Source organism: Lontra canadensis, unplaced genomic scaffold, assembly GCF_010015895.1.
Source record: "Lontra canadensis isolate GAN:19392208 unplaced genomic scaffold, GSC_riverotter_1.0 scaffold75, whole genome shotgun sequence".
Taxonomy (NCBI): domain Eukaryota; kingdom Metazoa; phylum Chordata; class Mammalia; order Carnivora; family Mustelidae; genus Lontra; species Lontra canadensis.
Window position 1 is genome coordinate 6275480 of NW_022631069.1, and position 25791 is coordinate 6301270.

General features: G+C 40.4%; 1 protein-coding gene across 3 annotated transcripts in view; it reads right to left on the bottom strand.

Moving 5' to 3' along the window:
- MAGI3 (membrane associated guanylate kinase, WW and PDZ domain containing 3) overlaps positions 1 to 25791 on the bottom strand; it is a 229229-nt gene that overhangs the window by 24945 nt on the left and 178493 nt on the right. For all 3 annotated transcript variants that reach the window (XM_032881404.1, XM_032881406.1, XM_032881405.1), the window contains exons 7-15: positions 23809 to 23866; positions 19639 to 19733; positions 13761 to 13949; positions 10423 to 11028; positions 9135 to 9166; positions 6907 to 7063; positions 4656 to 4747; positions 2790 to 2979; positions 509 to 697 (exon numbers count right to left, since the gene is read on the bottom strand). In XM_032881404.1, the coding sequence (XP_032737295.1) occupies positions 509 to 697; positions 2790 to 2979; positions 4656 to 4747; positions 6907 to 7063; positions 9135 to 9166; positions 10423 to 11028; positions 13761 to 13949; positions 19639 to 19733; positions 23809 to 23866 (1608 nt within the window). The remainder of the gene's footprint in view (positions 1 to 508; positions 698 to 2789; positions 2980 to 4655; positions 4748 to 6906; positions 7064 to 9134; positions 9167 to 10422; positions 11029 to 13760; positions 13950 to 19638; positions 19734 to 23808; positions 23867 to 25791) is intronic.

Genomic DNA, 25791 nt, shown 5'->3' on the forward strand with positions numbered 1-25791 from the left:
CTGTCATTCAAGAAGGTTCCTTTTTAGCTGGAATGTGGCAATTATGATTAAACAACACAATAGGACTACTAAAGACATATTTGGGTTAAGATTTTTCTGTTAATCTATTTTGCTTCTTCTCAACTGCTTCTAGCATTTGATTCATTTCTGCATTCAGTTTCTTCTAATTAAAACAAAACAAATAATCTATGCCTCCTTACTTGAAAAAACTCAGCATTGTCCTTTTGCTGAATCTCAGAGGGAGTGCACCTCACATCCCTTCCCTCTGGATGCAAACAGAGCAGAGCTGCTAAGACTGATTTTATGAAACCTGAGATGAGAGAGAAACCTGAGGCCTGGAAGTTCGGGTTCAGACCACCTGGTTTGGAAATAAAGAAAATATTCATCGCTCTTAAAAAGATAAATCTCTAAGGCAATGTATACATAATTCCTAATTAAGTTTCACGAAGCCCCCTGGGAGAATCAGAAAACTCAAACTGCAGGGACAGGAGGCTATAGCAGTCCTTACCTCCCGGAGGGGGTTTGTTTTTGGAGGTGAGGATGACAAAGCCAAATCCTTCATTTTCCTTCCGTTGCAAGACTACATCATAGGCCTCCTGCGGAGCAGGCCTCGCTGGGACCTCTGCTCGGTTCAGGCGGGGTGAGCCATTCTGTGTCGACTGGAATGCTGGAGAGCTGTCCTCCTCAGGTTGTTTCTCTGTAATAAACACGACCCAATTCTGATATTTCCAGTACATCGTAATTTTTGTTGACTGAAGTGTTTCTGTGCTAAGCCTCTCCCAGGACAAAGGAGATTTGAATAGCACAGAGCACAGAAAAGCAATCCCCCTTCATGAGCTCTGGACATCATGGGAGTGCAGCTGTAGGGGGCAGCACTGAGGCTGACATCTTCAGTACTCGCCCGCCTATAACCTGAAGAATGCTATGGTATCTCATTTTAAAGGAAGCTTTCTTGAAGCTTCCATGAAAGCTCATGGTAAACCCATTCTTCTTGAAATTGTCCTAATTCCAGCAGGATTCTGATCAGTAATTTTAACAAAAGTTGGTCACGAAAACTGACACGGTATGACTTTCTTTTAAAATCAACATTAAATATAACTCAGTGCGGGACTAACGTTGGTGATGCCAGGGAGGTCACTGCATGGGGCAGAGGTGCTGCCCCTCACTGGTTGAGAGGTTAGCCGTCAACACAGGATTCGTCCTACAGAGTGTGTTTTACAGGTGCAGCCTTCCTGATTGATGATACCAGATGTGCTAACCGTCAGTGGCCCACCGCCTACCGCGCCCAGCAAATGACAAACTGTCCACGTGGGCAGCCAATTCTCCCAGGAGCAGAACAGGTCCTAGGGATCCCCAGCAAGCAGAGACGTAAACTTACATATTTTTTTCCCATTCAAGTATGACATCAGAATTCAAGAAAGAATAACACAAGTTAGTCCTAACTGATTTAGAACAACAGGCAAATTTTGTGTCATAATTTGACATAATTTGAGCCATCATTAACAGCCAGAATGCACCACCACTGAGGAATATCCATTTATAAGTGCTCTTTTGACTCAAAATCTACATGATTCTGAGATTATGTCTTAGAATTTCAACAAAGTGCCGCCAACATCCAATCATTAATGAAAAATAAAGGTTGTTTTTTTGTATAATGTGTGGTCATAATAAATTAGCTAAATGCCTCCAGGAATATCAAACTACTATGAAACATCTTCATGATGCTCTCCGGGAGAGAGCCAGTCTCTAGTTGTACAACAGCACATTTTTTACCGCATGTGGTCATGTTCTGACTCCAACACAACCAACACAGCATTAAAATCTGTGTGTGTCTCTAAATGTCTGGTCCATAGAAAAACAGGCAGGCCTTTCCTTTGGATGTTGCAATCAAAAACACAGAGCCTCATTTTTAAAAGTAATGCAAATATTCATCAAGTCCACAAACCTTCGGTGATGTCCGCTCTGTGCCAGGCAGACACTGTTTTACGTGTGGGGGATACAGCAGTTAGCTAAGTGCATCACTGTCCCTACCTCGATGAGGCTCACATTCTTGTGCTACAGGGTTGTCTTTTTAAGATCTTCAAGTGGCAAGAACTCACTTCTAAAATTCTGATGTAACATTCACAAAGCTATTGATGAGGAAAATGTTTTTCCACCCTCATGTAATGGTTTAGACCCTGGGCTCTATAATTAAACTCCCCGTTCTAATCCTGGCCCTACTACTCACCAGTAACGTGTCTCTCAGCCGTTCTGTGGGTAACTGTAAAACACCAGTATTTATATCCTGGTGTCGTAAAGACTAAATAAAAGAATCCGTACGTCTGAGACAGAGTAAGCACTTGATAAACATTTTCTTCTTACTGTTAAATGACATCATATTAAAAGTACTCAAACAGAAACATTCGGCCCTCTTTGAATATTTAGCAATTCCTCAGGATCCAAAATCTTTTGCTATTCAGCTCAAGGGATCTCTTGATATGACTAAAAAACTGTACTTCTTTTTAAGAAAACAGACTTAACCTGATATTCCCATCTATAACACCACATTGGCAAAATCTGTCAATATGTTAATATGGTCTTAATATAGAGGCCCCAAATTTCTTTCTCTCTTCAGATAGTAGTATTATTTCTGGATCCTTCTGACGTTCCATGACCTCCCATGACAAGGCAGGCTCTGGCTCATCTAGTACACCAGGAAACACACTAAAGAAACTGCAAAACTGTACAGAAAGCAGACTAAGTCTCTTTGTTTCTTGATTAGCCTATGAAGCAGGGATGGGCTCACATACCACAGAAGACCTTTCTTCTGACCGTTAGCAGCACGTGGCCATTTCGAGCAGCCGTGGTCATGAGGTCCAAGACTTGTTTGTGAGACTTTCCTTTCACGGGAATCCCATCAATGCACATCAGCTCGTCAGCTGCACGCAGCCGTCCGTCTTTCTCCGCGGCGCCCAGAGGAATGATGGCCCCGATGTAGATCTGATAAGATACCGAAGCGTAGGTTGGTCCCTACAGTGGACTAGGCTCCCCTACGACCCTTAACTATTGAGCTAAAGGCTTCCTAACTCAGTACTATGCAAATCAACACTGTTTTTGCAGTTCAACCATGAACATTTGAGAAAGGCGGTATCTTGGAAAGTGACCATTCTCCAAAAGGGCGTTTCACATAACCCCACTCTGTGATCCCTCCTGGATCTTCAGGGATGCGTACACGCAAGATGGAAAATGCAAAGCCGTTCAATGACTTAAAAACTGCCACTATCACTTCTACCAATATGACAAAAGACATTAAATTCAGAAAATGCAATTCTGTGGAGTAGCTACTAAAAAGTACAAAAAGTGTACTGAATGCCATCTGCACTGTTCACAGCAACTGGGATAATTCTTAAGAAAATCCCATTACATATGGTTACTAGTGGAAATTCAGCATATAAACCCAGAAACATTTCTTGTTCCTAAATCGCAAAGCAGCAGAAATCTCAGGGGAACAGAATGGCTTGAGGTCCACTCACATCGAGGTAAACGGATCTGGCTCATCTTGTTTGCTGGCAATTAGACTCCTGTAATTAGGGAATCCTGAATGTTTGGGCTAGATTCAGAGCTGCTAAAACCTGACATTTAAGAGAAGGGTTTCTCCCAAGTTGTTTGATATAAACTCTGAAAATGTTTTAGTCATCATTATACGGATCAACAAAATAGGAAGCATTAAAACGAATCACGTCCTCCACCAAGAACAATCAAGCTACTGTATAACCTGCCTGGAGCTTTATTTGTCTCCGATCATTGTTTTAACTATAGCCAATATGGCTAATTAGAACACATGTATAATACATAAATCAACTCTTCTATCCAGAAATAGAAAGAAGCCTGTCATTTTAAAAGGTTACTGTTACCTAACTTCCAAGCACGATAATAATGTCTTTCTTATATTACACAGAAAAAACTTAAAGATGTTCTCCAACTCTACAAAGCACATTACTTCTCTGTCATTCAAACTGAGGGCAAGACTTAAAAATAGAACCTATTACATCTGTCCTCTAAACTTTATGTGAGAATCTTGTATAAAGTTCTAGATTTTTAAATGCTTTACAAACATAACCCTTATGCTTTCTGGACAGAAACATCAATTATTTTATATTTTTCTAGTTTCACAGGTATGGCAGATGAAATGGCAGGCAAAGTACTGAGCATGAAAATGTCAACCCATTAATAAGAGTAAGTGACAGAATATGCCCGGGCTCATGCCACCTGTTTACGGAGCATTCAGTCAAAGGACAGACTGATGGCGGCAAACAGGATGCTTCTTTCTTAGAGAAGGCAAGGGTCTTAAAATTTAACAAAGGCAAAGGGAAACAGAAATTGAAAATAAGCTGTAGGTACATAGAGAAGGACAGAAACTGATTACTGCCCCACTGACAGCGGACATATTCAGTTCTTGCCTTCAGTTCTAGCCTCCGCCATACCAAAGTAACTGGAAGACCCCCACGCTAACAGATATGCAGTTCTTCCTCTCATTCAGGAGATGCTTACAGGAAACAAAATCATAAAAAAAAAGAAAGAGAGAGAGAGAGAGAGAGAACAAAAGCACCATATTCTACTGAACAGCTACCTAAAATTTCATAGGAATGGCCAAATTCTGACGTATGTGAACTTACAGACTGGTCGGGTCCCTCTCCTCCCAGGACCCGGAAGCCAAATCCTGACTCCTGTTTCCGAAGAAAAACATCCAAGTCCTTGGTGTTTGGTGCTAAGGAAAATCAGAAAAATAGAAAAATAAATACAAAAAACAAAATACTTTGATTTACTTAAAAAGGATTAAAATAAAACAGTGCAATTATTTAGTAGGATCATAGTATCGAGTTCAATGAACTATAACTTCAGAACTCTCTGGTAGGTGAAAACTTACACAAGAACATACCACTACATACTAGTACCAAAAAAAAAAAAAAAATCAATCCTAAGTCTTTATTTTCAGCTCTAAACAAAACTTTGTATGGCAAGTGCTCAGGAACATTTACCCCCACTTCCATTATGCTGCCATTAAATCCTAATGGTTTCAAATCCGTGTTGTGATATTAAGTGCAGAGCCATCCAATTTAAGTTTGATGTTTGATAGGTACAAATTACCTAAATTAACCTTTGGACAAATACTAGGAAAAGAGAGTCTATACAATGTCTTAATTCTACTACTAAACTAATATCTTTGCTTCTGAAAAGCATTCCATATTTGCTTAGCCTAATTTTGTAAATGGTTATAATTTTAAAAGGAAATGATGATCACTAACACCTATCATTAGCCCCATTTTCTAGCTGTGGAAGCTGAGGCCTCGCTAAGTGGCCCAGTGTCAGGCAGCAAGTAAGCGCAAGAGCTAAGATTTCAAGCCAGCTTGATTTCTAGAGTCCAGGCTCTTCACCCATCCTATCCCGCACCCCAAGGGCAGGTTGCTTTCATCGAATATTAAGTCTGGAAAAACCTACTTCATAAATAAAATAATTTGATCTTCAAGAAAATATTAATGTTATTCATAAGCAAGAAGTGTTTGCTAGAAATGTGGGGAGCTATATAAAAATTAAGATATCGGACAAGGTAAATCTTGATAAGGTTCCTGAGAAGCAGTCTCTTTTAAGAAATGAGTCCTATCAGAATTACAGAACTTTAGGGATAAAAGACTCTGGAGCCCAACTCAGTTACTTTACAGATGTGGCCCAAAGGAACTGAGTAGTTTCCACCAATACTAAGAATATACCAGCCTATCAATGGCAAGTCAGAAGAAAGGGATTCTCCGTAGTTCTATTAATTTAAATTATTGCTTTGCTGTGTTTGCCTCTGGTTTCCATCTTTCTGAATATGGCCTGGGCCTATCAAGATACAGATCTGGAATTGGTTAAATATGAAGTCGATTATACATAATATTTCCACCTGTGTACACAGTTTCCAAGGCAGATTTAGATTTCTCAGAAACAAATTAATTGGGAAAAAATTAAGCCTATATAATCTGCAATTTTACTTTGGAAAACATTCTTCATTTTAAACAAATGAGCACAAAACTGAATTTCTGCCTTCTGCATGCTCCCTGCTCATCACCTCTCAGCTGAGCTCCTCTGAGCTAAGTCTCCTCCTCAGGCTGCACACTCTCTGATTCACCGCCCCTCACACCCCTGCCAGGAAAATCTCCGAAATACAAGTCCACGGCGATCACCCCTACCTACAGTGGAACCACTGCGCGCCTCTCTATCCTTTCTATGATGGACTACAGCTTCCTCAGAGCGGCCTCCCCTGCCCGCCCTCCCCAGCCTGCTGGCTCCTGCTCTCCCCCCTTTGGTTTCTGGTGCCAACTGGACCCAGCCGAACTGGGCTACTTGCAGAACCCAGGCCGCGAAAGGTCAACGTGCAAAGGTTACTCCTGCTTTCTTTCCCTTTCTCTCTGCCTCATAAATACCTCTTCGTCTTCAAAGACGTGGTTCTGGCTTAACTCGCCACGTGAAGCAGTACCTGATGCTTCCTGCCACCCCCACTGGTAAACTGATCATCTCCTCCTTTGGGTCCCAGTGAGACTCATCTGGACTTATTTAGACAGACTTCTCTGATTACATATTTGTCTTTTCCAATCAGGGCTATTCATCTGTTTGGGTGCAGGGCCTGCAGAACCTATTTATCTCTCTGCTCCCATCACCTACGACCGTGTTGGGTAGACAGTAGGCACTTTATCTCTGGTTTTGGAAAAAAAAAAAAAAAATGGATGAATGCATGTTGAATATAAATGGAAGAAGCCCAGAGTCATATGAAAATGGGGATGAAGGAATAACTTTATAATCCGGTTTTGAAAGATGGGAAGGTCCAAGTTTTTTAGAAAACTCAAATTGACTTTGTCGCATGCTTTCCTGAAATAGCCCACAGCTACTTACGTTTATCTTCATATAAAGTCTTAGATTTCAGGTAGACCTCAGAAGGATCCAATTTCGGGGATCCTGACCTGATAATGCTGGGTGGAAAAGGCATAGGCTGGGGAAGGGGCTCATTTACGGCCTCCAAACTTCCTGAATTTTCCTTTTTATCTGTTTTCTGAAATGGAAAAGGGCCTTACTTAGTATTTTAGAAAACCAGATGGCTGATTAGTTCATAAGACTATTGTGTGAACCGGGTGTGTCAAGGGATGACAGGTGGGCGGGGGTGGGGCGGGTACAGGGTCAAAGCCACGGTGTATTTGCAGCCTTGTAGGAATTTACCTTCACAGCCGTGTGCACTTTGTTAAAACATATTTAACTTAAATTAGAAAAGATTTATACTGCTGTCAACTGAAGGGTCTGAATTAGTCCTAAGTTTACACGATCTTGCCCTTTTCTCCAGCTCCAAGACACGAATGGAGTTTGGGAAGAAGGTGGGCAGGGACATAACCCAGGGCAGCAGCATGTGGCAAGAGGGCCCTCCCCACCCCCCCCACCCCCCCCGAGCGAACAGCCCCATGAAGCTCTAGATCCGCCCCACCTCCCCACTCACTCTATTTAATTCCCAAGGCAGATGTTTGAGATGCCGCTCTCTCTCAGAAAATGGGGTCAGAAGTGTTACTTCTAATGTGGGCTATGAAGAGGACACTATGAAAACCCCGCATGGCCAGTTCAAACACAGGAAGGAAAAATGCACCATGTGGGACATTCTGGTAAGGGCAAATGGGAGCTAATTATGTTCGTACTTTTCCCATTCTTTCCCGAAATAATAGCCAGGCAAAATGACTTAATAAAATTTGGGTTGCGGGGGTGGGATATCCAATAGACAGCCTGAGAAAATAAATACGGTTTTGAGAACAGCCTGTTCTGCATTCTTGCGGAGGGAGGCAGATTATGGATGTCTGTGGTAAAATTACAAACGCGGACTAGGATGAGGGAGCAGTGGCAGCTTATCAGGGAGCGGGATGAGGACGGCCACTACAAAATGCTCTCCCAGTGTCACTGACCCAGACCCCCGTCGGGTGGCAGGAGGACGAGAGCAGCCGCCTCCCCTCTCCCCCGCATGTCCTAGGGATCTGTCAGAGCAGCGCCAGGCCAGCAGTCATAAAGCATTAGGGTCACCTAGTGGTGCTGGCAGCCACTATGAAGTAGAATGATAGCACAGGAGTTCAAAACAATGACCAGAGAAACACAGGGAAACACAGTGCCATTTTAGCAACACAGGCTAAAAAAGCACTTCTGTTCGCACTGGTTGTTAAGTGGTGCCATCTACAGAAGTATAGAATGTGGCTTTCCTTTTGAGCCATAAGACAGCAAATTTGTAGAGGATCTTATTGGGTGAACTAGAAAGAATTCACCCATTTTCTATCGGACAGTGTTTCCTTTAATAGCCTATGGTGGATGGTTAAGGAAGCCTATCTTTCCATTGCTGGATGACAGGGGCCCAATCGAGCAAACTAGATCTAAATTAGGACTTTATACATGATCATCTTTATAGCCACACCCACGTAATGTGGGTATTTCGGCAGCTACACATCTGCCCCTAGCACACTTTCTTTCCTGGCACTGTTTGCTGTACCCTTTTTTAGGTCTTTGCTATACGGGTCCCTAAATAGGCTACTCAGTTCTTCAGAAGAATGATAAAGAAAACACTGTTTCAAGTCTCACAGCCTATCACTTTGATGGCAAGCAAGCTGAGCACAGAGGCCACAGTTACTCTGGAAAGTCTTGCTCAGTCCACTGTGAGAACGTAATCTCATGGCGGGTGTTTACTGTCCCCAGGAAATGACGTGAAGCTCTCACTGCTCTTTGGGCGTCAGGAGAAGATGTCCCAGGTTTCATTCTCTGCCCTCACCCGTAGCCACTTCCTCCCCCTTGCTCCTCTGAAACACCAAGAAAGCAGAAGGACTCTTAAGTGGGCACATTGATGTCTTCCAGCTTCACCATTTAGAGGGCAGGGCTACTGGCAGTACAGGCCGTTAGCATTCGGGAGACACACTTAACCAGGAAAGCCCACCTCCTCTCTAACTCACAGGCTTCCCCAGAGTGTCTGACACAAGCCCAGGGCAGGATGCCTCCTCACTTCTCCCAGGGGTAATCACCAGCACCAAGCGCTGTTCTTACGGAGGGGGCTCTGCATCTCTCTCGCTGTGTTGGGAAGAAGCATGTGAGGACCACTGTATACTCACCATTTTGGCAGTTTTGGTTGGTGAAGGAGGACCTTAAAAAAAAATGAGCCAAATTTTAAAAACAGAGGAAGCATTTCCAGATCACAAATACCACTCATGCTTATGATAAAACTAGCTTCGACTTTTAGTAGGCTAGTAAACTCTATGGCTAGCAGCTGCTGTACGCCAGGCGTTGTACGGATATTATCTCACTTCATTTCCGTGCCAATCCCAAGGTGTAAGTGTTACTACCACTGTATACATCAGGTCAACAAAGACTCAAAGAGATTACATTACTTCCTCATACCACAGAACAGGTAGCAAGGCAGGAAACTGACATTAGGCCTGCCTGACACCAAACCCTGGTCTCTTTGTTACATGTGCTGGAAATGTGGCTAATTCTCCAGCCCTCCCACAGAGATCCTCCCCTTACTCTGAGCACATTCTACTGCCTCACCCAGAGAAGAAACAAAAATAGTTCCAAGAAATGAGGAAATTCAAAAACATCCCAGTGAAGTTAAACTACCCATTTGCCTCAAAAATGAAAACTAAAAGCCAGAGAGAAAAGTGGGAAGGGCTAAATTTTATTCTTAAAAATACTAATCATTCATAGGTAGGGATTTAAGAAGGCCCATCAAAATGCAACTTGATGGTTAGTCCTTGGACCTGGATTTATGCCTGCGAGCAGTGCAAGTCAGCTGATGACCTTGGAAAACAAAAATTGTATTTCTCTCACACGAGGACTGCGGGGTTTGATTAACATTTACGGACAGATACTAAAGCTTCAGAGAAAAGCTTCGTGAGCACGAGTGCTCATGATTGCTTTACAAAACAGATTTTTTCGTTCTGTACAATATTTTGTTGTACATTTTTGCTTATTCACGGAGATACTAGCTCTTTCCAAACATCCTCGGTACATCACAGAGGGCCAGATGAAGAACCGCCGGTGGAAAGCGTCAATTTCTACTACTGCCATCGACAGAGAAAATGAAATTAGGAGGATATATTTCATCTGAAATAGCACAATGCTGTGGCTCTTTCTAATCACTAAAACCATAAATCAGATTTTAAAAAGAATATACAGGGAAGAAAATCCATAACGGACACGAATGAAACCACTAATAACTAAAAAAAAAAACTGCTGGCAAAGATACTGCTTATGGAAGCAGTCAGACAGAACCTTAAGGAAAAGGCACACTAATTAGCAGTTAAGTCTGCTGGGAGAAGAGAGATTCTGCCATGGAAGGAAGGACGATTAACAGATATAAATGCACAAACAGTGAAGATTTTTCCTTGTGCTTTTACTCACCTCCTCTTAGGATAAGCAATGGTACATCTGCACCTACGGGAAACTGCTTTAGCACCTCTACCACTTGGAGATGTGTTAAATTCTGCACATTTTGATGGTAAATTTCCTTAATTATATCCCCTTTCTGGAGGCCTTGACACCACTGACTATCCAGTATCATTTTGACCTTCTGTCCTGTTGGGCTGTCAGCAATTGCAAACCCAAAGCCTTTGGGGCCCTTAATCAGAGGGACAGTCACTAGTTCGGGCTGGGAGCCGCCCGATGATGCCAGGGATGCTCGCTGCTCGCTCAGATCTGATGGTCCATTGAGACGATCACTGATCAAGGTGGGTCCTGGTTTTCCATTCTGGTCCAGGACCACTGCTCCTGACTTAAAATCCTGAGTATTCATGCAAGTCTCTCCCTTGGTTAATGACTGTCCATTAATGACAGGAGTAGCAGCAACAATGTCCACGACAGGATCTTCATTGTCATCAGGAAGTGGATAACCACGGCATAGAGTGAGGTTGACATACTGATTGACAGGTACCAACTGAAACATCTGGACAACATCGGCATGGGTGTGACCAAGGACACAGTTGCCATTGATGTCTACAATAACATCACCTGTTAAGACACGTGTTAAAAATATTAAAACCACCAGGTAAGTTAATGTTTTGTTGGGGTAGGGCGGGACAAAAATAAACTCATCATCTAAATTTGAATTCTAGAAACCTCTTACTATTCATTAACTGCTGAAAAGATAGATTTTGAACACAGACACATTATTCTCCCTTCTGTGGTTCTTATCTAAAAAAAATATATAAATGTATGAAACCTTAATTATCTTTGCGGCAAAGAGTTATGACCTCAAGCTCAAGGGAATCATTTGAAAAATAACTGAATTCATACGGTCATTGTTAGTATATCCTCTGAGTCATACCTAAGCGGCCACAGAAAGCAAGACTCACGGCAATAGGTATTCAGTCCATAGATGAGGAGCAAATAACTCCATCAGCTACTTGTTCAATACCACCTTCTGGTTCTTGATTTTAAGAGGCCAGTAATTACAGAGGCCAATTAATTACCTAAAATTAAAAATTCATTCTAGTTTGAAAAATGTAGGGCTGAAGATTACAATAATGTACGTTATGAATGTATGTCCCTTTGGCATCTTTCTCAGTCTTAATTGTACAGATTTTCAATTTATCCTAATTTCAGATTTTGAAAGGAGAAACAAGTGACAAGTGAATCCAACACAAGAAAAGAACGTATTATTTAAGACACAGAAAAGTCAGCTAAACACGTTCTTGTAGAAATTGTTTTTGCTTTTCTGATTTTACATTATTACGACCACTTTGTGGCACAGTCATTACTGTATGACATTCATCACTGGTGAATTTTTTTTTTTAATGCAGCCTTAACTTTAAAAACCTGCCCTCTAATGTCTCATCCATTTGCTGCTTTTATTTGAATATGATTATTTAAAAGGTTATTGCCAAATACAGGTGCTTTAATTTGTTCTGATTGCATGTAGGCTCAAAAAAAAAATCAACACAAATGGTATTTAAAACAAACGTTAAAGTGTGCAGAAATGTGTTTCATAATGTAAGACGACACAGTGATCAGACTAATAAGAAACAAAGTTTGGACTTTCCCTTCCCTGGTAAAAGTTTCCAGAATTTCCATGGAAGTACTGTATTGCTATACAAATTAGACATCAGTTTTAGACAAATCTGCATCTCTATTATGAAACCCTGACAACACATCCAAATGCTACCAAATGTGTTTTGTGGACAAAATGTTAAAAGAAAAAAAAAGGGCAAAACTGAGAGCTTAAAAATTTTTACTAGTAATTTTACTCTCTAGTTTGTTAATCTCATAAAGTCATAAGAGCACAAATCATTTTTCTTGTAACTTCTGATTATTTTAACTTTTCTTGTTTTAGGTCTTAAGTCTCTTGCTTTTAGCTTCTTGTTTTAAGTCTTAAATGGGAAAGCATAATATGAGAGATACTATATCTTAAATGAAAATAAGTTGATATGTGCCATCAAAAATACTATGGCAACTGAATTGTCCAAATGGGGGGACACATTTGCTTTAGCGAACAGTCTAAGAAGGGACCTTAGGGGTGCCTGGGTGGCTCAGTGGGTTGAAGCCTCTGCCTTCGGCTCAGGTCATGATCCCAGGGTCCTGGGATCGAGCCCCGCATTGGGCTCTCTGCTCAGCGGGGAGCCTGCTTCTTCCTCTCTCTCTCTCCCTGCCTCCCTCTCTGCCTACTTGTGATCTCTGTCAAATAAAAAAAAAAAAGAAGAAGAAGAAGGGACCTTAGCGGCATAGTAACATCCTTCTGGGAAAGAGTGCTTAAGCCTCCCTCATAACTGTAACCATTCTTGAACTTCCTCTTACCCCCTCAGCCATAAAAACTGTCAGCCATATAAAAATATCTAATAATTAGCAAGTAAAGACTTTGGGAAAACTATATAAAAGAGAAATTTATATGGCTCTGTACAAACAGTGATTTCATGTTGACACCTCTTAACATCAGAGTTTAATTTTACCAGTAAGACTAAGGAAGCAAAAACCAAACCAAATCAAACAAAACAAAACTGGGGAAAAAATCATGGGACATCATTTGTTTCCTATCACTATAAACATCACAGTGGGTCATTTTCCAGGAAAGATTATAGATACATGTTAGATAGCTCCCAAAGTACTCTATATCATCGAATCAAAACAACCAAACAGTTCTCTGAGATGCTTAATCAGACTTTATCTTAGCACACTGGAGGAGTTATCTCAAGATGATACAAATTACTCAAAAAAATCAATACACTTAGGGGCGCTTGGGTGGCTCAGTGGGTTAAGCCTCTGCCTTTGGCTCAGGTCATGATCTCAGAGTCCTGAGATCGAGTCCCGCATTGGGCTCCCTGCTCAGCAGGGAGCCTGCTTCCCCCCCCCCCTCTCTGCCTGGCTCTCTGCCGACTTGTGATCTGTCAAATAAATGGATAAAATCTTTAAAAAAAATTAAAAAGAAAAATCAATACACTTAATATGCTTTCTCTAGATGTACACTTGCTTTATAAAAAATGGCCCTCCCTCAAAACAAGTATGCACTGAATTTAGAGGATAAACTATTTTATCCTCTAAAATAGGGAGGACTCTCCCTCCCCAGCTGTATAATCTAGTTCTCTATGTATATAAATGGTATGTATAATATATGCATATATAGTTATTATATATGTAAATACATATTTACTATATGTCAGTTTTATAAGTATATATGTAAATGAAACCTTTTCACCGTAGTTCTTATTACACTACCACTGCTCTTCAAACCATCCTGAGAAATTCCTTACCTGGTGCAATTTTCCCATCCTGAGCTGCAGGACCATCTTTCAGCACATTTTTTACTTGTAGGAACTCATCTGGCCTGTCTCCACCAATAATGGTAAAGCCAAATCCCATCGTGCTTTTCTTCAACGATGCTCGGATAAGGATGCCTTTCAGCTGGGACGGATCTCGAGTAAAGTGGGATTTTTCCATATCTGCACCAAAACAAGAAATGGGTTTGAGAACAAAAATAAAAACAATGAACATGGCCCTCAAAGTCAACTTTAAGAGAGTCTATATAACTTAAATATAATAAACCACAAAGGGATGCACATTAGAGAGAATCTAATGTTATGGAACAGAATTTAAATTCATAAACTATTAAAAAAAAAAACAAAAACCTTAGCCAGTGACTCCAGGCATCTCTTACAGGACTTCTCTATGTTATCTGAAAGGTAAAAGCATGTACTTTATCAACCCCTCATTGCTTATTCATACTTTTTCTCAACCCAAAGAGTCCTTCATATGAAGTCAAAATATGCACCTGTGGGATTTTTTATTTTACTTTTATTATTATTTTATTATTAAATTCCTGAGAGTCTTAGACACCATTCAGCTGTACATTTCATTTAAATAAACATCTACTGAGCTCTACTGAGAAAACACTATTCTGGGAGGATGAAGGCAATGGCCACATACTTATGAAAAAGAATATACTGAGATACACTGAGAACTTTTTATAATTCACAACTCGGGCTTTCTGCAGCCTTCAGTTTGTATCTGATGAAGGCATGAATTCCTGAACTATCAGTAAATAGCTTCACCTGTCTTTCCCTTTTACTCATGTTCAGTGAATACTCTGGGAAGAAAAGAAACACAGCTCCACTGAAAAGCCCATTTTTAGAGGTTTCCTCAGATGATCCTAAAACTGAAATTGATCCATATTGGCAAATAATGAATTTATACAGCTCCTTCTCCTTCCCCTCTTCTCTCTGGCTGCATTTAGGCACTTTTGAGAACCGTGAAAAGATCTAATTGTGCAATTAATAACTTACAAAGCATTGTTTAAATTAACTTCTAAAAAGATGGCCTAACATTTATTGCCAAATATTTAATAGTTTTATTGAGATACAATCACATGTGATAATTGAGCCACTTAAAGTGTGCCAGTCAACGTTGTGCAATCATCACCTAATTTTAGGAACCCACGCGGGTTAGCAGCCACTCCCCATGTCTCCCTCACCTTCATTCACACACCCTAGTGTTAGGCAATCACTGAGTTGATTATTGTCTTCACCTCTGCCCAATCTGGACATTTCATGTAAATGGAGTCATGGACTATGTGATCTTTTGAACGATTTCTTTCACTGAGTATCATGTTTTTGAGATTCATCTAGGTTTTAGCATGTATGAGGACTTTATTCCTTTTTACTGCCAAGTAATATTTCACTGTAGGGATATATCATGTTTTATTTATCTGTTTCTTAGTAGATTGACAGCTGGGTTGTTTCCACTTTTTGGCCATTACGAGTGATGCTCTTATGACCATACACGTACAAGGCTTTGTGTGGACATACACTGTCATGCCACTTCTGTATATACTAGGACTGGAAGGGCAGCAGTTGCCATAAACTTAAGAGTAACTATGTATAACGTTTTGAAAAACTGCCACACTTTTCCAAAGAGGCTGCACCATTTTCTATTTCTACTGGCATCTATGAGGGTTCCGACACTGGTTACTGTGTGCTTTCTGGTTCTAGCCACTCTAGTGAGCATGACTGGTATCCTGCTGTGGTTTGGGTGCTCATTTCCCTAATGACTTCAATCAACACAGGTGACGTGTTTCATACAGAGCTCACACTCAGCACTATATCGAGCCCAGAGTTATTACCTGCTGCTGCCCCTCTTAGCAAAGGTTTTTTTTGTTTTTGTTTTTGTTTTTTAAGATTTTTATCTATTTGTCAGAGAGAGAGCTCAAGCAGGGGGAGCGGCAGAGGCAAGCTTCCTTCCCGCTGAGCAGGGAGCCCGATGTAGGACTCGATCTCAGGACCCTAGGATCATGACCTGAGCCAAAGGCAGATGCTTAATGACTGGGCCACCCAGGTGCCCTTAGCAAAGGGTTTTAAGAGGTACACCTTAAAGCCTGTTACCAGTTAGAAAAGAGTCATCTTTGGAGCTGCCCCATATGGCAGCAGGGACTGGGCGGTGTAAACAGCTCCCTCCAGAGGTAGGGATGTCCTGAAGATACTGACAAAGGTAGGCTTGCGGTGGGAGTAGGTCTACTGACATGGTTGATACCCCATCTATGTGTGTGTCTGTGTGTCTGTCTGTCTGTGGAAGGTTTCCTGTTCTTCTCTTGACCTCTCGTTTTTAAACTAGACTGATTTAAAAAGAAGAGTAAATAAAGGTGGCCTTTGGTTCAAGAAAAAGAAAACTTCTCCCAGTTCTGCTGATCTCTTCTAAATAAAAGTACTTGACACAAAATAAATAAATAAAGAAAGGCAAGAAGAAAGGAAGGAAGGAAGGAAGGAAGGAAGGAAGGAAGGAAAGAAAATCCACTATTTTGGGCTTCTCAAAGTGGAGGACTAGATCCCAGAGGGCAGTGCACTGACCACTGTAGACACTATTTTGGGAGGCCTCTCAGAGCTCGGCCAGCAAGCCTGTTCCTGGTGATCTCTCCGTACACTGCTGAGCTGAGTTCTTGTTCAGCCTCCGACATTCCAACTAGCCATCTGTCTCTGAACGAAATATTGCTTAAAAAAATTATTCAACACATTCAAAACCCATTCTGTCGTGTAAGCTGATTATGACTGCCCACTGGGGTCGCCTCCCAGGTTGTGGACCAGATCATCTGCTTAATGACTGTGTACACAAGCAATTGAGGACAAGATCTGATGAAATGTACCGTTCTCACTTTTAACCATGATACTTCAAATATTGTGATACTTCTGGTGAGCTCTGTCATGCTCTAGCCCTCCTGAACATTGGAATAAGAGGGCCTCCTGTGGGCAAAACTAGAAAATCAGCATAGGACACATGAGATTCAGATGCGCAAACATTAGAAGGGGGAGAAGGGAGTTCTAGCTAATACCTAATTTTGAAACTATGAATAAAACAGCCAAAGCTAATGACAAGTTGGTCAGAATTAGGTCTTGTCAGAATTAAACACAGGAAAGGGAGAATAAGAAAAGCACAAAGGACCTAAAAAGACTCTAAAATACCTGATTTTAAGTCCAAACTGTGTGGTCTAGTTGAGTGATCTTGGAATGTTATTTGACCTCTTATTTTTATTTATTTTTATTTTTATTGTTGTTATTTGACCTTGTGAAGTCTCAGTTGCTTCATCTATAAAATAGGAGTAGTAGTACACCTCATTCATGGGATTGTTATACGGATTAAACTAGGCCAAGCTTCAAAAGCACAGGCAACAGGGCCTGACAAATAGTAAGTGCTCAATAAATGTACAGGAGCACAAACGCATGCATCCTGGCTCAGAAACTGGGTAATTCTGTCCTTGTGGGAAGTATCCTTGAAATGGATCCATCCAACAACTGTAACCTGATGTTATCAAGGCATCTGAATGGGGACCATAATATTAACCTCGCAGAGATATTTTGAGTCTTAGCTGAGATGATATATACAAAGCATCCAACTGAGTACCTGACCCAGTAGCTCAATAAATGGTAGCCATCATTTTTCAAGAACTAGCATAACTTCTACCATTTCTAGGAAGTTTTTCTTGCCCTCTCCACAGTCAGATTTAAGTTCTCTCTCCTCTGTTCCAAGTCTCTCCTTTGTTATGTCTGCTGTCATACTGTCTCTTTCCCTACCTAAATCATGAGCTCCTGAAAGACAAAGCCTAAGTTATTATTCTCCTTTTGATGCCCAGCTCATCAGAGAGTGCCTGGTTACCCAGATTATTAACACATCCACACTCACACCCATGCTCCCTGCTCTTGAGGAGCTTAGAGTTTAGTGAGGGAGAGAAGATCTCCCTTGATATATGCCATGAAAACATGGGCATTCAGGAACTGTATGTTTTAATGCAAAGAACTCTGAATTTAAACTCAATAAAACGAAGTGCAAATTCTGGCTTGATACTCACTATGATTCTAAGCAAAAGGCTTCTCTTCACTGAAGTCTCAGTTTCTGTACGTACAGTGGGGATTCATGTCTCTCTCAACTTAGTGTCCTCCGTCTAGCCTCTTTGAATCAAGGCTATCAAAACAAGTAACTGCACCCCATCCCTACTTCGTCACTCACCATTCCTTCTTCATTCTACTGCATTTTTACTTCCTGTCCATTTGCTTTTGCTAGAGAGACAAATCACCTCCACATTGTTGACCTCAGTGTACACGTTTCAATTTTTGCCTTTCTGGACTATTCAGTAACATGGGACACAAACACTCAACTTCTTTTTGAAACTCATTCCTTCTTGTGGTTGCCTCTCCCTACAACCTCATCTTTTTTTACTTTTTCTAACCATTTCTCTCTGTCCTCTGGCCCCTGGACCACCATTTCATGCGTCTGTGGCTTTATACATTCTGTTCCTTCTACCTGGCATGCCTTCTTGTTCCTCTAAAATTATCACCTGTCTGATTTAACTTTTCTGGACACTTCAAGATCCACTCTTAATGTGTCCTCTGCTTCGAAAGTTCCTGTGTCCTTGACTTTCTCCACCAAAGGAGAAGTGAGCACTCCCTCCTTCATGCCACCTATTAATACGTTTCTATTAATACAACATGTACATCTCTATTAATAACAATGAGACCTAGTATTTATTGCCCACCATTTGCCAGATAGCAGTGTAAGCACTTTCCGTATATTAATTTGCATGCTCAGAACTGCCTTACGTGGTAAATACTCTTCTCATTCCTATTTCATAGATGAAGAAAAAGAAGCACAAAGAGTTTAGGGAATTCATCCAAGGTTACGTATTTGGGATTCACACCTGCTCCACCCTCCACATACTTAACTGCTCTCCAAGGATGGCACCGAACACCATCTATAACCATTAATTTCCTGCATCAGCCTGTGAACTCTTGAGGGCAAGACCTGTCTTACTCCTAATCGTTTTTGAATACTGTGTGATTGGCAGAGCACTAGGCACATAGTAGGTGCTCAGAAATATTTGTTAAATAAAAATGCTTGCTAAATCAAATGCAAAACCTAAGGGACAGGACTATGTTTCTAAAGAGTAGTTGTAAGAAACAAGTGCCTCTTTTGTGGACAACAGAAGAGGAGTCTACTTGATTTGTACAGTATGACCGTACAGACAGAACGCCGGTTATTAGGACAGATGGAGGAGTGGGGAGAGATGGGGGGGATGAGTGGAACGTAAGAAATTCTCGGGCAGCTTTTTCAAAATACATGTGGCTAGGCTCATAAAAATGTTAGGATCTATGTATTTTAAAAATATTCCCCAAATGATACTGAATGACTGATGCCCTGCCATCCCACTTTGGGAATCAATGATACAGGCAAATACTATGATGGATTTATTCCTATCAGTTAATAAAGAATCCTGGATGGTCACACACATTAGACCTAAGCATTAACTTGGGAGAAACACATAATGGATTAGAGATCTCAGACTGTCCTGGCCTGAAACATTGGGAAACAATGAAGTCTTTGTATCACAACCTCAAGCCCATAACAAAACTATTCAATACCTTTTGCCAACAATTTCACACTTCCCATCTAAGCAACATGGGAAAATCCCAGTGTTCTCAAAAAGCTTAGATGTTTTATTAAGATTATTCCTATCTTCACAGTGACAAAAATCAGACATTCTCTGTTGCACCTCAATACTTCAACAATAAAAAGTTCCAGGTTATTTTCATTAATTCAGCACATAAATTTTAAAGGCATTCTTAGAAGAAAAGACTGAGGAAAACATTCTACCTGGTTTTGAAGATCCAGTATCGGCCTGTCCTAACTGCTTTTTCCTCTTGGCTTCTTCCACTGGATTTTCAAACTGGGTTTTCTGGTTAAGGTGACTGTACCGTAGAAAAACAAGCATTTCAGTTTAAAATCAAAGAGTTATGTTATTTTTAAGTAGGCTGTTAGACCATTTCATCCCCATAGGTGAAGGGGCAATCATGTATCTCTAGACTGTGGAACTCAGAGAAGCTGAAAGATGGTAGGGGAAGGGCTTTTGGCAATGAAAGAAAGACCCATGGAAAATGCCGAAAAGTGAAAGCTGCTGAAACATTCACTATAGCTTCTGCATCGAGGTGCCCAACAGAGCCAATAATAGTTTTCAAAGCTGTAGGAGACGCCCTCACATCTAATGCAATCAGAACAGCTGGTAATGGATCAGTTCACTTTCTAAAAGGCAGTTAATGGTAGGAGGATTTTAATTCAAGTTTCTTTAAAATGAAGTAGCTGTGAAGATGCTTTTGGAAAAATCTGAGTACAGAAGCTTTCTTGAATTTTACTATTATTTTTCCAACTGACTGACCCACATCAATTTAACACTATAACTGAGAAAGAGATTTGCTTTTATCAATTTGTATCACAGAACAACTCTTCCACACTCAACTTTTTTCATAATTATATAATAATTAAAATAATGACGTAATCACGATAGAAATTTAGCTGGTATTTCTGGTTTGGGAACGTTCACAACTGCTTTGGAAAGCACACAAGTCTGTGAGGGAAAGCAGAACGGCCTGGGGACACCAAGGGTGAGCAAATGGCTAACAATGGTCAATGCGTGACAGGCGGTAATAGTACGTTTTGGGGTGGGGGTGGGCAGAGCACTGGTCAGTCTGGCAAATCAGTCAGTGGGATGTTGGTTAAGAATGCAATTACTGCACACAAGTTATTTAAACAGGTTCTGATACAGAAGCAATGGGAATTACAGTCTAGCACTTCCATGGTACAAATATATTTCAGCCAAATGACAGCATTTTCCCGTAGAATCCACTTTAATGAGAAGTAACATTAGCAAATACCAACAATTAAATATCAAATCATGAGAATCTCAGATTATGACTGCCTTTAGATAGGGTGAATATTACAAAATTTGCATACAAATGGTCCTACAACTTGGATAATTACTTTGCCATCATTAATGGCGGTGATGGAGGAGGGTAGCAAGGACCCACCAGGGCAAGGTGTGCTGGTTTTCTCTATGTCATTTAGGCTTCCAGTGCATTATTAACTCTGCAACAGATGTAGTTGTTTCAGAGTTCTAAACATGGCAAGCTCCATTTGAAATTCTTTGGGTTGTGATTTCACTAACTCTCAAGTATGCTTCTGCTTCCTACCAAGGTGAGGCCCTCGGGGGAAAATGAAGATCTTTGGTATTAATAAGGACCAATTATTTATTAGGTACCGATATTTTACATGTTCTTGAAAGAAAAAAATAAAAACACCAGAAACTGACACTCAGCAAAGTATAAACCTGTTTAGAATAAATCCTGGCTCTCTTTAACGTCATCAGTTGGAATGACTCATTTTGCCACCTAGGCATTAAAACATAAAAAGTAGTAATTTGTATTTATACTCTATTGTACTGTGTGGGAGAGGAGAGTAGAAGTATGCAAGTGAGTAATCCCTTCCCTGAAAACTCTTTGACAAAAGACTGTAAGATTTTAGTGCAGGGAGTAATTGCATCTGTCACCTTAAACTACTTGGATTAAAATGCTACCCAAATAACAAAACAAAACATAAAAGTTAAAACACTCTCCTTTTCATTTAGTTACTTATACTCACAATATTGTTTAGATGTAAGAGATTTTGTTTTCCATATAACTAGCTATGGGAAGTAAGACAGGCATACCTCACAGATTATGGAAAAAACTAAACAAGGGTAGCAAAGAAGCATGACTAAATCAAGGACGTGTAACTTGGAATGTCATCTGCATTAACATTTTGTGTATCATAGGTGGATTTCAAAAGTTCATCTCCACAAACAAGACCCTTATTCTATCATGACAATTTTGAGATATGTGAGCAGAGGTATATTTTGACTTTGAAACCTAAGCGTGTCAAGACATTCAATGCAATACAGGAAGACAACATTTCTAAATACGTAAGCATTCTTATAGAAGGCCTGCCATTAAATTTTTGGAACAATTCTTTTTTCAAAAATAAATTAATCCATTTCAGAATCTCATCCCCGAAAATAAATACTTGCAAAGAAAAAGTGCCATTGCAGTTGGTGTTACTACTACAAGGCTCTGCCAAAAGCAATCATTGTGCCATCTGGTTTGACAAAGTAAGAGAGCCAAAGAGTAGCCATTCAAGTAACAGCTTTTTATCTCCATCAGTAAACTCACTGCAGATTACTATGGTCGGGATTCAAAACCTGACTAATCTGGGAATCAAGCCACACTCCATAGCTCAGCTGACTCCCTGCTAATGTGCATCTTGAGTACAGCCTGCTCTTTCTTAATCTAATAAATTACCCTCCTGCAAAATGAGCTTGTTCTGGGAACAATCAGACAAAATCATGTCGCCACTGCTGTTGCCTCTCATTCAGGCGATCTTACACACGCTCCGTGACAACTGGGAGTGGGTCACTTCAGGATTCACCCGAAAGTTGCTTCAATATGGTATCTTTGCTTAATGAGAATCAGATCGTTTAGCCCAAGATTTTGTAAGAGGCAAATGACTTTCACCTCTTGACTATGTATTCAAATTTACTTGGAACAGACAATAAGAGAATGAGAATCATTATTGCAGAAATGTGCAGCAGTGTCAATGGCAATTAACAGTTTACTGAAGCCAAATTTAAATAGGCTAAACAGCTGGGGGGGGAACACCCACAAAACCTTTCCAGTTGGCCTTCCAATAGTCCTTTGACTGAGAAATGGTTGTTTTATTTTAACTAAATATGCTTTAGAAAAAACCACCACAGTAAAAGAGCTGCTGTCTACTTTTCACATGACAATATCAACAAGATACTAAACAACACAGTGAAACTAAGAAGGCACAGCTTTCCAAAGGAATCAAAGTGTTGACCCTGTGGATTTATATACTGAAGAGTCAAACTGAACTGTTTTCTTAGGGTACACGTTCGATTTTAAGAAATCATTCCAAAAATCTAGCCACAGGGACTCCAAGAACAATCTACACATTCTCATAAAGACAAGATGTACACTTGAAATAAAGGTGACATTGTGTGCCAACTATACTTTGTTAAAGTAAAAAGACCAGAGTCAGGACAGGAATCAGAGATACTACAGGGATAAATACTAGGAAATGACACTTGTTTACACCAAAAAGTGATGAAAAATTAATAAGCAATCCTAGATCTAGAAGATTCCCATTTTGTTACTTTCTCAGGTAATGATATTTGGCCTTCACTACCTCGGCAGTAGGTTCAGACTCCTAGTTTCTGGGTACACGGCAGCAACATTTCTGAGGCAGTTATCTGCCTGAGGTCAAAATTTTACCCATAGCATTTGGAAAGGAAGCAATCGCTCATCCTAACAACGTCGCGATTACATACATGAAAAAAGGGAAAGAAAAATCTGAGGACGTTGAGAACACCCTGATTTCTCTGACTAACATAGGCAGGTGTTCTATGCTCCTCTCCGACACACACTTAAGTTTAAATTTAACCGTAACAGCTGTGTAAGAAACAACCTCTTCCCCCTGAAGTGTTTCTTGATTAACTCCCTGGAAGACAGAACACTTCTAATCCTGTACTCCAAAACTTTGGATCATTACGGCTCACTGCCCTTACAGTGCTTTTGCCGCCTTCACGACCAAATAGCTGTGGGGTTGGAAGTGACCGTAACATTTCATCTAGTTCATGCCCTCATTTCACAGTCTTCTATACGCTACTTTCCTCTTCCGACGCCGTGGTCGTAATGGTAACACTCCCAGCTACTCTTCAGCGTGGCCACATCCCTCTCGCTCTGTTTACTTCAAAGCCAAGTTCTGGGGAGCCCAGAACCACTGAAGTAAATGCTCCCTGCCCCTACTTCTCACTCCCCTCGTGGAAAGCCTCAGAAGCTGGGTTGCCGAGACATAAAGTGTTGTGTTCCAGTGATCCCCTAAAGCTGTACAGTGAAGGGAAGACGTTTGGGAGAGTTTGAACTGAGGTAACAAACTTACTCGACATAGTATGTCCCATACTGTGGGTCTTCTATCTTCTCCCAGCCATAAGGAAGTTCTGGGGGGGGAAAAAAAAGGAGTAAAAAGCCAGATTCAAAACCAACAGAGAAGAATTCACCATGAGTGAATTTAAGTGTCTTTTAGTTCATGACACTCATATTTGGGAGACCGGCCAAAAGCTGAGGATTTGCTTTCAAAGAACAAACAGTGCTTGGGTCTGACTGGCTTCTTCAGGAGCTAGCGAGTGTCTCAGCAGGTAATTAGAAGCCCAGAACAAAAGATGACCTTTAACTCAAACGTGCTTACCTGAATCAGAAGCCATAAAATGTTAATTTTTTAAAAAATCGGCCGGTGTAGATCCTTCATTTAAACAGCTTGATAATGTCAGCGCAAGACACACTAGCCCTCTGGTTCAGTACAAGCAGCAGCTGCTTGTTCCGTTTTTCGCATTATACATAAGACTTGTCAATTATGTCTGTTATTCTGCCCCACTCTCCCCCTAAAAAAAGTCCAGCCTTGGATTTTTTCCTTTCAGGTGAGCAATTGAGATTTCCTTTACATCTAAGAAAATACCTACTTTCCCTTGCATTAACTTGAGCTTTGGAAGGAAAATGTGAAATAATGACCACAGTTCCTTGTGTAGAATCTATATTCGTGTCTGGCAACAAAGAACTATCTTACATAGGATTATTATATATTATTCATTCCAGGTAACTGACCAATGAAACAAACCTAGAAAAACTGACAGTAGGTGAATATCTGATAGCTTAAAAAAAAAAAAAAATCTGGTCTCTACAAGGGAAACTGACCCTGTCAAGAAAGAACCCTCTTTTCCTTCCCACTGTTTTCTAAGTTAAGGCTTCTGAAGAATCATTTCATTAGTAAGACATGGATTCACTTGGCAGGAATGTTTCTAGCAGGTGGTTTTAGTGCTAACAATTTATACATAGGAGCCAAGCAAAAAGGAGTTTTTTTTTTTTTAAAACCCACAGTTACACGCTATGATGATCCATACTATTATTTTGAATTTCTTTTAAAGTGTTTTCCTGCTAGGATCACACACACACACACACACACACACACACACACACATGCAATGTATGCTAGACAACAAGTAGGCTTCGAATATATTCAAAGCTTTATTAATTTTCTCCCACTTAGCTGTAGTTTTGATGCATTGACTTTCTAGTTACTTTAATTACTTTCACTGTAATGTAGCTGACAAGATATATGAACTGTTATGTGCTAATAAAGTTATTTCACATTCAGAATAAAGGCAGAGAATAAAAGACTAGCCCCTTGATGAAAGCTCTGAATCACCTTCACCTCTTTTTTCCATCATATTTCTCTGCCTGTGTGTGTGTGTGTGTGTGTGTGTGTGTGTGTATTGATTGGTGGTTTTGAAGCTTGGTGAGTTTTTGTGGTTTTCCTTTGAAGGACCGGGCTGAAATGTCTGAGGTGGAAAAGAAGAGAATAGCTGAAAATGGCTATGTGAAAACAGAATAAAACAGCTGAGAAGAACTGAGGCATTTTTCAGCTCACTTTGATCCTCCACAGCTGTGAAGCAAAGAATTGCCAATTAAGTAAGGATAATAATTTGTGACCAGGTAACTGTTATGGGGAGAAGAGTATTTGTTGGATTGCATGTGTAAAATATGTTCTTTAATAATATTACCAAGGCATTACCATTAAGCATCCTCCATGAAAGAGATTTTTTTCTTTAATAGGGAGTTTCTTGAAATAACTCGGGAACTGAGTGGTGCTGAGTGAGGCTGGGCCCTATTACGGCACCACAACTGGATTTATGCTTTGTTTTTAGAAAAGTCTGGAGAGCTGCAAGAACTGTAGAAACCATGTGATATCTAAAAAACTCACTAAAAAGAATGTATTAATACTTAAAAAGGATAAAAGAGCAACATAAATATATTTCAGCATTAATCTGGAAGTTGATTCAGCATTTTAATTAGCAACTAACAGAAAAAG